This window comes from Crocuta crocuta, unplaced genomic scaffold (assembly GCF_008692635.1).
Source record: "Crocuta crocuta isolate KB4526 unplaced genomic scaffold, BGI_CrCroc_1.0 scaffold61, whole genome shotgun sequence".
NCBI classification, from domain to species: domain Eukaryota; kingdom Metazoa; phylum Chordata; class Mammalia; order Carnivora; family Hyaenidae; genus Crocuta; species Crocuta crocuta.
Genome location: NW_027528369.1, coordinates 11,486,899 through 11,498,980, shown reverse-complemented (window position 1 = coordinate 11,498,980; position 12,082 = coordinate 11,486,899). Strand labels below are relative to the sequence as shown.

At 52.6% G+C, this 12,082-nt stretch overlaps 1 protein-coding gene across 1 annotated transcript; it reads right to left on the bottom strand.

Annotated features, from left to right (window-relative positions):
- Nucleotides 1–5,411: 5,411 nt before the first annotated feature.
- Nucleotides 5,412–8,241, bottom strand: TUBB3 (tubulin beta 3 class III). Its single transcript, XM_077754145.1, has 3 exons — nt 8,133–8,241; nt 7,539–7,649; nt 5,412–6,808 (listed from the first exon to the last, which is right to left on the bottom strand). Exons 2-3 carry the CDS (start codon nt 7,597–7,599, stop codon nt 5,733–5,735), a joined length of 1,137 nt encoding a protein of 378 aa, XP_077610271.1. The 5' UTR covers nt 7,600–7,649; nt 8,133–8,241; the 3' UTR covers nt 5,412–5,732.
- Between the last annotated feature and the right edge of the window lie 3,841 nt (nt 8,242–12,082).

Below are 12,082 nucleotides of genomic sequence, written 5' to 3'. Positions count from 1 at the left end.
TTCTGAGAGAGAGAGAGAGAGACAGCGTGAGCAGGGGAGGGTCAGAGAGAGAGGGAGACACAGAAATCGAAACAGGCTCCAGGCTCTGAGCTGTCTGTCAGCACAGAGCCTGACGCGGGGCTCAAACCTGCAAACTGTGAGATCATGACCGGACCTGAGCCGAAGACGGACGCTTAACTGAGCCACCCAGGCGCCCCCAGGGTCTCCACACCCTTACCAACACTTGTTGTCTTTTATTTTTCTGATAATAGCCATCCTAAGAGGTATAAAATGATATTTCATTGTGGTTTTGATTCGCGCTTCCCTGATGATTAGTAACATTGAGCAGTTTTTAAAGTTTATGTATGTATTTTTTTAGTAATCTACACCAAACATGGGGTTCAAACTCATGGCCTTGAAATCAAGAGCCATGTGTTCCTCCAACTGAGCCAGCCAGGCACCCCACCATTGAGTTACCTTTTTCTATACACCTTGGCCATTTGTATATCTCCTTTGGAGAAATGTCTATTCATGTCCTTGGTCTATTTTATAATCAGGTTGTTTTTTGCTATTGAATTGTTGGAATTCCTTATATATTTTGGAAATTAACCACTTACCTGATATAGAGTTTGCCAATATTTTCTTCAGTCTCATAGGTTGTCTTTCCACTCTGTTATTTCCTTTGCTGTGCAGAAGCTTTTTAGCTTGATGAAAACCTGTCTCTTTTTACTTTTATTTCCTGTGCTTTGGGAGTTACATCCATGAAATCACTGTCAAGGCCAATGTCATGAAACTTCTCCCCTGTATTTTCCTCTAGGAGTTTTATAGTTTCAGGTCTTATATTTAAGTCTTTAATTCATTTTGTGTGAAATGTTTTTATGTGTTTTTTATGAGTTGTTATGTGTCTGTGTAAGATAAGTGTCCAATTAAAAAAAATTTTTAATGTTTATTTATTTTTGAGAGAGACAGAGAGACAGAATGTAAGCAGGGAGGGGCAGAGAAAAACGGAGACAAAGAATCCAAAGCAGCTCCAGGCTCGGAGCCATCAGCACAGAGCCCAATGCAGGGCTTGAACTCACGAGCCTTCGAGCTGTAAGATCATGACCTGAGCCAAAGTCGGCCATGTAACCAACTAAGCCACCCAGCCGCCCTGATTAGTGTCCAATTTTAATATTTGGCATATGGATATCCACTTTCCAAATGCCATTTGTTGAAGAATAAAAATCATAGGATCCTCTCTATCAGTAGATGTAGATAAAGTATTTTATAAGACTCAATACCCCACCATATTAAAACTCTCAAAAGTTAGGAATAGATGGAAATTAGCTCAGCATAGTAAAAGCCATATAAGAAAATCCACTGTTGCCTCACCCCTAACCCCCCGGCAGCCAGGAGCACAGCCAGAGGCCAGGCCAGGGCTGCAGGGAGGGTCTGGACACCCCCCTCCCCACCCTGGGATACGCTGGCAAGTTTCCACTGTTACCGCAACCATGGGTGACTCTTGCATTTTCTTTTTATTAATTTTTGTTCTATGATTTTCCTATGACATTCAGCCATCCTGGAAAACTGAAGTATTCTCCAGGGTTACTAGAAGGTTATTACACATATGATGGGTGCTGGAAAGTGAAGGGATCCTGGAGAGAGACTCTAAGACTCTAAGATTTTTACAAATGGTTCCTGCTGGATAAGAATCCAGTCTTCCACCAAACACCCTCAGAGAAGGAGACAGAAAATACATGGAAGCTCCAGGAAGTCCTGCCCCATGTCTGACCACTCATGTTTGGCCTCAGTAGGGCAGTAGCAGCCTTGCTGTGTCAGAGTCTTCAAATTCAGAACCTTGAATGTTGCCAACAGAGTCCTGCTGTGTGATGCTCGCCTCCCACCCTTAGGGCGACTGCTGATGAGCTTCCTGGATGGTGAGCTCAGAAAGCCTCACTCTGTTCGGAAGAAGACTGGGTATGAATTATGATTCTTTTTTTTTTAATATATTTATTTCTAGGAGAGAAAGAGAGAGAGAGAGACAGCGTGAACAGGGGATGGTCAGAGAGAGAGGGAGTCACAGACTGAAACAGGCTCCAGGCTCCGAGCTGGCAGTCAGCACGGAGCCCGACGTGGGGCTCGAACCCACGAACCGTGAGATCATGACCTGAGCGAAAGTTGGACGCTTAACCGACTGGGCCACCCGGGCGCCCCATGAATTATGATTCTGCCAGGAGCGGTAAAGGGCACCGTCTCAGCTGAGCACTTCTCACAGAGCAAGCATGGTAACCGTGTAAAAATGGCTTTGGTAAGTTAGCATTGAGGGTGCTCGAAGTTTGTTCAAGCCGCTATAACAAAGCACCACAGGCTGGGTGACTTATAAATAACAGAGATTTATCGCTCACAGTTCCGGAGACTGGAAGTCCGAGGTTGGAGTGCTAGACCGGTTGGGTGCCAGTGAGGGTGCCGGCCTGGTCTGCAGACCGCCCTCGTCTCCCGGTGCCCTCACATGGTGGAAGGGGTGACGGAACTCTCTGGGATCTCTTTAAAAGGGCACTTTTAATCCCATTCATGATGGCTCTCCCCTTACGACCCAAACACCCCACTTCCTAGTGCCGTTACAAAAGGGTTAGGAGCTCAACATATGAATCTGGGGGGACACACGGGTCCATTCCACAGCAGGTACAGGGCTGAGAAACCCTGATTTTGAAACTCGCAGACCGCGAAGCAGTGTTTGTGATCATAGGAGTGGCAATGGGTGTCCTGCGCTTGCCTGGAGTATGAAAGTCGTACTGGCCACTTGAGTCAGAGGCGCGCCGTGTGAGCCGCCACCCCAGCAGCCCATATCTACCCTTACTCTGCACGTCCCCAGGAAACGGGGTTCCGGTCAGCTTCCACGTCCTGGTCAGAGGCAGAGACCTTCACGCTCGACAATGACTCGACTTCAGTTAGTTCGGGCTTGCTGGCCTCTGCCGTCCCTCAAACCCCGCAGGGGCCTGGCTCGTCTTCATGCGGCAGAAGGCGCGCCCGCCTCACTCCCCACTCGCGGTAGCAGCGAGAGCCGCGTCTGGGGGTCTCGAGAGGCTGGGTTCCATCTGCTTCCAGTGTGTCGGCTCTCGTGCGTCGTTATCTAAGCAAGGAGTTTTCAGAGACTTTGGAGACCAGAAGTCTCGTCCTTCAAGACCAAGCAGGCACCCGGTCTTTGCGGTGGGAAAAGTGCTCTTCGGAGGGGAGGTGGGCGGGCTACACGGAGGGGTCACCTCCGTTTGGCCCGCTCACCTTCCCTTCTCAGGTTACTGCTGTCTCCAGGGGTGGTGGCACCGGTGACGCTCAGCCCCCAGCGTCCTCCGTTCCAGGACAACCTGGGACAGCGTTGTGGGTCTCACGGCTCCGTTCCTTCGTCTGCCAACACTCGCTTCACGGGGCCACGTGAGAAGCGCACGAGTGGGTGAAGGACTCCGCAAGACTGGCCCGGCCGCAGGGCTGCTGAGGGGCCCTAGGCGAGGCTTCCTGGGTTCAGCAGGAACTGCTTAGGGTAATCATGCCCTCAAGTGGAAGGTTATTTGTTGTTTGTCTGAGATTGCAGTGTAACTGGCTATCCCGTATTTGCTCCAACAGCCCTACCCAAGTATGAAGCCATCTCCTGGCCCGAGCGCCTCCTGCAGGGGGCAGGGCAGAGCGTCACGAAGGGCAGGAAGGGTGGAGGCTTCTCTCCCACGAGGCCTGGGAGTGTGCCCAGGTGTGGAAACCCGTGGTCCTTCAACTAGGCTGAAATGGGCAGGTGGACCTGAGGGTGAAGCAGCCAATGAAGTGGCCGTCCCAAATGCCAGCCAGTAGGGTCATTCACACTGAATGGCGCTGGGCCAGTCAGAGCCCTCGTGGGAGGTTCTGCAAGACTGAGCAGCCACCGAGCCGGCCTCTCCTGCACCCTCATGCCAGTGCGTCCCTGCAAACAATAAATTCCCTTTACTAACAATAACAGATACACTTAAGAGCTAACATTTATGGCCTTTTTATGGGCCACATGCTGTTCTAGCCACTCCCTATGCATGTTCCTGTTTTGTGCTGCTGTGTAATAAACCACTCTGAAACTCAATGGCATAAAGCATCAGCCATTTTTCATTATGCTTAGGGATACTGTGGGTAACGAACGCGTGTAGGGCACAGGGCTGGCTTGTCTCTGCCCCATGATGTCTGCAGTGTAGGAAAAGAGCAGAGACTTAAGCGACTCCTCAGAAGAAAATAAAGCTAGAGCCTCTTGGGGGAGAAGTAATTGAAGGAGAGGGGGGAGGGCTGGAAAAAGAAATCATGAGTCCCCTCCCACAGAATTCCGGGGAGTCACAGAGATGTGCTAGGGGGCTGGAAGCGAGGGGTTCCCGCGCCTTCACCTCCCCGCCCCCAACACAGTCCCCACGAATATACACTACACATTTGTGCTGAGCCGGGTTGTGGGCCTTGGGAGAAGGAAGGAAGGGATTGGCCTGAGAGCCAGTTCCACAAAGGCAGGGTGACCCAAGGAGGCCAGTCTCATCTGAGGGATGTGAAGGAAGATGAAGTTCTTGTGGGTGCAAGGGCTCAGGAGGGAAGGGCAGTTTGGGGCCATTTTAAGCCAAGTGGAAAGGGGCTCAGCCCTGGGCCAGATACTCTGCAACTCGCCAGCTGGCAAGTGCCCTCACTTCTCGGAGCCTCCGTTTCTTTGCCTGTGAAATGTGGATAATAATGATGTGTACCTCGTAGCGTCATCATGAAGGTTAAAAGAGGTGTGTGTGTTGAGCTCTCAGGAGAAGGCCCGGTAAGACAGTGGACCTGGGGCCCAGGAGGAGCATCTGCGAATGTCAGGAGCCAGAAGGACTTTTCTCAACAATGGCCAGGTGTCTCACCTCTTTTCTGGGTCCCACACCCTTGTAACTGGACACTGGGCACCTACAGCCACGGGGTGCCGCCAGGGGGCGCACAGGGCCAGCACACTGCTCCTGCCAAGGGTGTTCGTGGGTGCGGCGGCCACAGCTCCCTAACCCCCACCAGCCCCTTCCCAGGGCCCAAGACAGGATCCTCCAACACACCACATTTTTCTGGGGAGTGTTCGAAACCCTCCCTTCCAACCTCCCATTAGGGTCTCTGGCTGCCGGCCCCTAACTTCCGGCCCACAGGTAAGCCGGATGAACGCTCCGGAGTGTGTCTCCCTGTGGGAGACTAGGGATGGTTCTCTATCTAGGGTGAGCTGCACCTGGGGTTCTGGGATGAGACTCCACCTCAGGACCCCACTTCCAGAAGCTCCCCAGAGGCTGCTCCTTGAGACACCAGCAGGCTCTAAGCACAGCCCTGTCTCAGCCACCAGCCTGGGAGACAATGACTCTTTGCTCTGCTCCACCTGGACCTCCCTGTCTGCCCCTCCTCACCCCCTTGGACCCAACTTTCCAGAATAAAATGAAATCTCCAGCACCAGGCAGGGATATCTGACAGCAATAAATTTATTAAGTATCCCCTTCCCCCAAAAATATAAACACAAACGAGTAAAAAACAAAAAAACACATTAAACCATAAAACATCAGGCCTGCAGCTGACAATAAAGCAGACACAAAAACGGAGGTGACCGATAGTGGGAAGACAGGACTCGCGCGGGGTGGGGATGCCGTAACTACTGGAGGACACTCTCGGGAGCCCTCGGGTGCTGTGACCAGAGCTGGCGGGGGCAAGCCTGGGGTGGTGTCAGTAGCAACAGGGCTCGAGGGACGGCGCTCTTGGCCCTAGCCTAAGCCCCGCCCCCCACAGCTTCACTTGGGGCCCTGGGCCTCGGACTCCTCCTCATCGTCTTCGTACATCTCGCCCTCCTCCTCGGCCGTGGCGTCCTGGTACTGCTGGTACTCGGACACCAGGTCGTTCATGTTGCTCTCGGCCTCGGTGAACTCCATCTCGTCCATGCCCTCGCCCGTGTACCAGTGCAGGAAGGCCTTGCGCCGGAACATGGCCGTGAACTGCTCCGAGATGCGCTTGAACAGCTCCTGGATGGCGGTGCTGTTGCCGATGAAGGTGGAGGACATCTTAAGTCCCCGGGGCGGGATGTCGCACACGGCTACCTTCACGTTGTTGGGGATCCACTCGACGAAGTAGCTGCTGTTCTTGCTCTGGATGGCCAGCATCTGCTCGTCCACCTCCTTCATGGACATGCGTCCGCGGAAGACGGTGGCCACTGTCAGGTAGCGGCCGTGGCGGGGGTCACAGGCGGCCATCATGTTCTTGGCATCGAACATCTGCTGGGTGAGCTCGGGCACCGTCAGGGCGCGGTACTGCTGGCTGCCCCTGGCAGTGAGCGGCGCGAAGCCGGGCATGAAGAAGTGCAGGCGGGGGAAGGGCACCATGTTCACGGCCAGCTTGCGCAGGTCGGCGTTGAGCTGGCCCGGGAAGCGCAGAGACGTGGTGACGCCGCTCATGGTGGCGGACACCAGGTGGTTGAGGTCGCCGTAGGTGGGGGTGGCCAGCTTGAGGGTGCGGAAGCAGATGTCGTACAGCGCCTCGTTGTCGATGCAGTAGGTCTCGTCCGTGTTCTCCACCAGCTGGTGGATGGACAGGGTGGCGTTGTAGGGCTCCACCACCGTGTCCGACACCTTGGGCGAGGGCACCACGCTGAAGGTGTTCATGATGCGGTCAGGGTACTCCTCGCGCACCTTGCTGATGAGCAGCGTGCCCATGCCCGAGCCCGTGCCCCCGCCCAGCGAGTGCGTCAGCTGGAAGCCCTGCAGGCAGTCGCAGTTCTCGCACTCCTTCCGCACCACGTCCAGGACCGAGTCCACCAGCTCGGCGCCCTCCGTGTAGTGGCCCTTCGCCCAGTTGTTGCCGGCCCCGCTCTGACCTGTGAGGAGGGGGAGGGGCCGGGGGCGGGGAGGGCACAGACTGGTCAGACCCCCAGAGCCGTCTCGGAATGCAACTGTGGATGCCCTGTGCCTGTCTCCCCTCTGTGAAGTGGGGGTGCCCACCCGCTCACACTCCCTCCATGGTCCTCCATCCCAGCCATGCTGCATGCTGGGGCCCCCACTGCCTGGTGCCCAGTGTTAAGGGCTCTAGACAGGAATCGAGAACCCAAGGTTGCAGATCTCGCTCTGCCTGCCTAGGGAGTCCTGGGTGAGCCTATCAGCCCTCCCCTGCAGCCCACCCACCCTCTGACTGGCCGTGCTGGAAGCGTAAGCTATAGCTTCCAGAACCCCAGAATCCCTCACGGCTTTGGGTCTGAATGTGGATTGGTGCCCATCAGTTGGGGGGTTGAACTCTGCCAGATAGAAATGGGGTGAGGCCCTCTTGATCACAGCAATGCTGCATTCTTACGAACCTGAATCCTCTGGAGACTGACGCCTGTCCTGCCTGCTCTGTAACAGTCTTAGAAGCTTAATTCTGTTTCACACATTGTTCTCCTTGAAATACACAACTGGTTTCTATTCTCTACACAGAGCCCTTTCTCTGGGCCCATTGCAAAATGGGAAGGTCAGTTCTGTCCTGCTAGGGGACGACTTTGCTCTGCCGTCTCGCTGATCTGGCTTTGCCTGTGATGGGGTCTGCATCAGAGTGGGGGGGCGGGGAAAACTTACCAAAGATGAAGTTGTCAGGCCTGAAGAGGTGCCCAAAGGCCCCAGACCGGACACTATCCATGGTTCCAGGCTCAAGGTCGACCAGAATGGCCCGAGGCACATACTTATGAGCTGAGGGGAAAGGGGTGGGTTATGTGGGTCACACAGCGGCAAGGACTCCTGATGCCCTGTCCTGCCAGAGCCATGCTGTCACCACGAGCGCTGACTCTCTAGGATCAGAGAGGTTGGAACCACGTGTGAAATGGGAGTCACGGTCAACACCTCGGACAGCCGGGACCTCATCCATGTGGGCGGGCTAATATCTCTCCAATTCGCTATGGACATCCTTTTACACCACTTGCTAAATAGCCCCTGCTCTGACCCCTCCCATGGGCCTCCTAAGGGACCGCTAGGACCCTGCCCAGCCCTGTCCGTCGCCGGACTGTGCATATGTCATGTGACCATTACACATATTTGAGTCTCACTATGGTGGCAGTTTCCAGGGTCCCTTATCTTTGTTTTGTGAGTCCGAGGACACACCTGCCCACCAACTGATAGGTGGGCAGAGACGCTGAGACCCTCCCAGGCCACGCATGGGACAAGGTGGGAGCTTACAAGAGGCCTCGTTGTAGTAGACGCTGATGCGCTCCAGCTGAAGGTCCGAGTCTCCCACATAGTTGCCACTGGGGTCTATACCGTGTTCATCGCTGATCACCTCCCAGAACTGCAGGGGGGAAAGGAAGGGTCAGCAGGTGCCTGTGACCCCCACCAGGCCCTTCCCCTCCTGTGGACCCAGCCTGGGTATAAATCATGGGGCCTGGACTTAAAGCTTGCACTAACCCCCTTCGGTGACTTTGGAGAAGAGCCCCCAAGCTCTGTCATTTGTCAGAAAGTTGTCGTAGTAAATATGCTCATCCACTGTCTGCATGTTGGTGCTGCTTGGAGCCCTCAGAGTGGTTCCTGGCTCAACTGACACAGACCCAGGCCCCCAGACCTAGCTCTGGGCTTGTTAACCGGCATCCATGGACAGCCCGCTTCTCCAGGAAGGGTTAGTAACAAACACCCTCTTGGGGTGGTTTTCATTATTTCCTCTTTTCAGGTGAAGAAAGTGAGGCACAGAGAAGATAAAGAACTGCCCACAGCAGGGGCACCTGGGTGGCTCAGTTGGATAAGCGTTTGGCTTTGCCTCAGGTTCTCACGGTTCGTGGGTTCGAGCCCCACGTCGGGCTCTGTGCTGACAGCGCAGAGCCCGGATCCTGCGCTTCGGATTCTGTCTCCCTTTCTTCCTCCCTCTCTGCCCTTCTCCTGCTCGTACTGTCTCTCTCTCTCTCAAAAATAAATAAACATTAAAAATATTTAAAAAAGAAAAAGAAAAAGAACTGCCCATAGTAAGTGACAGGGTCCAGGATGTGTGTGCCCCTCAGTGTCAGGGCAAAGGAAGTCCAGAGACAGGGCCTGGCAGTGGCCAGCACACCACCAGCCTCAGCCAGCAGGAGCCTCAGGGGCCTCAAGTGGGGAATGGCTTGCCTGAGGGTCACCCAGCCAGTCCTCAAAGACCTCAAAGACCGGCCCCGCCCCCACTCCCAGGGTTCCCTTCCTCCACTGCGCCCTACCCTCCGTTGGGTCACCTCTTTCCAGCTTTGTGACCCTGGGCAGGTTCTGGAGATTGTCTGGGCCTTGGGGGCCCCGTCCGTTCCCCGTAGGCCTGATGGTGAAAACCGGTCTTTGTGGGAATAAAGCGGGTTGATCTCCCTGGGTGAGGGAAGCTGCTCAGAGTTCTGCTCTCACCCCAAGGGCATTGCCAAGCTGTTGTGGGCCCAGCGGGCCCATGCAGGGAGGGTCGTAGGTCACAGGCTGTGTGACTTCCCAGGGCCCCTCCCCTTTGCGCTTCAGGGCTGGAGTGACTTTCAGAAGATGAACGGTATGAAGGCCCCGAGAAATAACAGGCTTCTACCTGTGAGTCATGTGCTGGCAAGAAGATGGCTCAGTGAAAAAAAGCAGTTAGAAACCAATTTGCAGCTACTCATCTACATACAGATGCTTCTAACAGGCACACTGCTCGAGGGAGCTGTGCCTGGCAGTCTGGTTCTGGGCTGGGGGAGAGTTCTTTTCACTGTATACCCTTGGGTTCTTTTGGAATTCTTTGTCATGTGTTAATATCTAAATAACAAAAAAAGTTTAGTTTAAAAAATATTTCTAGGGGCACCGGGTGGCTCAGTCGGTTAGGCGTCCGGTTCAGGTCATGATCTCGCGGTTCGTGGGTTCGAGCCCCGCTTCAGGCTCTGTGCTGACAGCTCAGAGCCTGGAGCCTGTTTCGGATTCTGTGTCTCCCTCTCTCTCTGACCCTCCCCTGCTCACGCTGTATCTCTCTCTCACAAATAAATAAAACATTAAAAAAAATTTAAAAAGACACACATGGACAGACTTAAAAAAATTTTTCTAAAACCCTGATAATTACGGGACGGCTGGGTGGCTTGGTCGGCTAAGCATCTAATTTCAGCTCAGGTCATGATCTCGGGGTCCATGGGTTCGAGCCCCACATTGGGCTCTGTGCTGACAGCTCAGAGCCTGGAACCTGCTTCAGATTCTGTTTGACTCCCTCTCTTTCTGTCCCCCTCCCTCTCACATTCTGGCTCTCTCTCTCAAAAACAAATAAACATTAAAAAAAATTAAAACCCTGATAATTTTGAACAGTAATATTATTATAAAATGCATAGAAAGTCGTGGCAGTTCATCCAGAAAAGCTGTTATATCAGAGGTCGTCCCTCAGCGAGGGTGAGGGCTGGACTTATTCCCCCTTTTGTCATTGTTAACTGTCCTTTTTCCATTGTGTGTGTTAATTTTGTATTTAGAAAAAATAAACACACAGAAAAGTCACTGAGGTATTTGGGGCCTGATCAGAGCTTCCTACCACTGCTTGGATCCCCATGCCATCCTCAGTCCAAGGCCTGTGTGAGAGCCTGAGCCAGGGCCTGGGTCCTCAGGGCTCCAAGATACCCCAAACCTCTGGTTTCAGGGATACCCACAGCCCCTGTAGAGACGTGAAGGGCTCAAGAAAACAAGTGTGGGCTCAGGGGAGAGTGATTCAGTTACCCTGTCATCAACACATCTACAGAAATTTGTTCAAAATGCATCTATGAGAAGCATGGGCTTCCAGGGGATGACGAACCAGATCCATCCCAGCACCAGTCTGTGTGTGCCAGTGACCCCCACTTCTTGGGACCTCGGTTTTCTCAGCTGTAAAGCAGACATGATAATAGTACCCGCATCAAGTGGTTAGCACAAGGCCTGATGCATTCAGCAAATGTTGTCTTCATTGAGTTATAAGGTCTTAGGTGCTATTTAATTTTTTTTAATTTTAAGTCATGTTTATTTATTTTTAGAGAGAGAGAGAGGGAATGAGTGGGGGAGCAGCAGAGAGAGGGAGGGGGAGAGAAAGAATCCTAAGCAGGCCCCACAGGGTCCGTGTGAAGCCTAATGTGAGGCTCGAACTCAGGAATCCTGAGATCATAACCTGAGCTGAAATCGAGAGTCAGCTGCCTAACCAACTGAGCCACCCAGGTGCCACTTAGATGCTATTTAAAACATTTTTTTAAATGTTTATTTATTTTTGAGAGAGAGAGAGAGAGCATGAATGGAGGAGGGGCAGAGAGAGGAGACACAGAATCCAAAGAAGGCTCTAGACTCTGAGATGTCAGCACAGAGCCCAATATATGGCTCAAACTCACAAACCATGAGATCGTGACCTGAGCCACGTCAGATACTTAACCGACTGAGCCACCCAGGCCCCTCCCCCATGCTATTTAAATTTGTAAAGCCATATGTACAGATAATAAATAAAAATAAAAATAAAAAAGTTAATAAAAAGTAAATAATAAAAGTTAAAAAAATCAACATACTCTGAGAGAGTGTGGTGCTGTAAAATAACATCACTGATATGAGCCGATCTCCAAGACGCATCTTTGAGGGAAAGGCGTATTACATAATGATGTATAGAGTAAAAAAGAAAACCTCACAAAAGATGCTATATTTTTCTACGAAGATACACAGATGCCAGGCACAAGAAACAGGCTGGAGAGGAGAGCAGAACGTGGGGCATGGATGAGGGGCGGGCACTTTGGCCTCATCTGCAGCATTTCAACTTTTTAGAAGAATATATTAATAATTGGTTTTGAAGTTAAAACTAATAAAATGTGATTTTAAATAAGTGTCTTGAGACAGCAGGGGACTTGGTCGGTTAAGCGTCTGACTCTGGATTTAGGCTCAGGATTTCAGGCTCCTGAGCGTGGGCCCCGTGGGAGGCTCTGCGCGGACAGCGTGGACCCTGCCTGGGATTCTCCCCCTGCTCTGCGTGCTCTCACTCTCAAAATAAACTTTTAAAAAATCTTTTAAAAAATAAGTATCTTATTAGTAAAATATGTAACATATAACGAAATACAGTTTTTAAATTAATAAGTAACTATGACCATCACTGCAGTGGAGAAAGCTGCCGGATGTGCGGGCCGCAGGGTCCGGGCCGCGTCGCCTCCCTCGGGGCCCCTCCCCCAGCGCGCCCGCGCCGCCGC

Bases quoted from the DNA above. Each gene is read 5' to 3' on its own strand.
- TUBB3 (XM_077754145.1), bottom strand. From the start codon at position 7,599: ATGGATAGTGTCCGGTCTGGGGCCTTTGGGCACCTCTTCAGGCCTGAC. The intron at 6,809-7,538 runs GTAAGTTTTCCC...CCCTCCTCACAG, and splicing joins GCCTGACAACTTCATCTTTG to GTCAGAGCGGGGCCGGCAAC.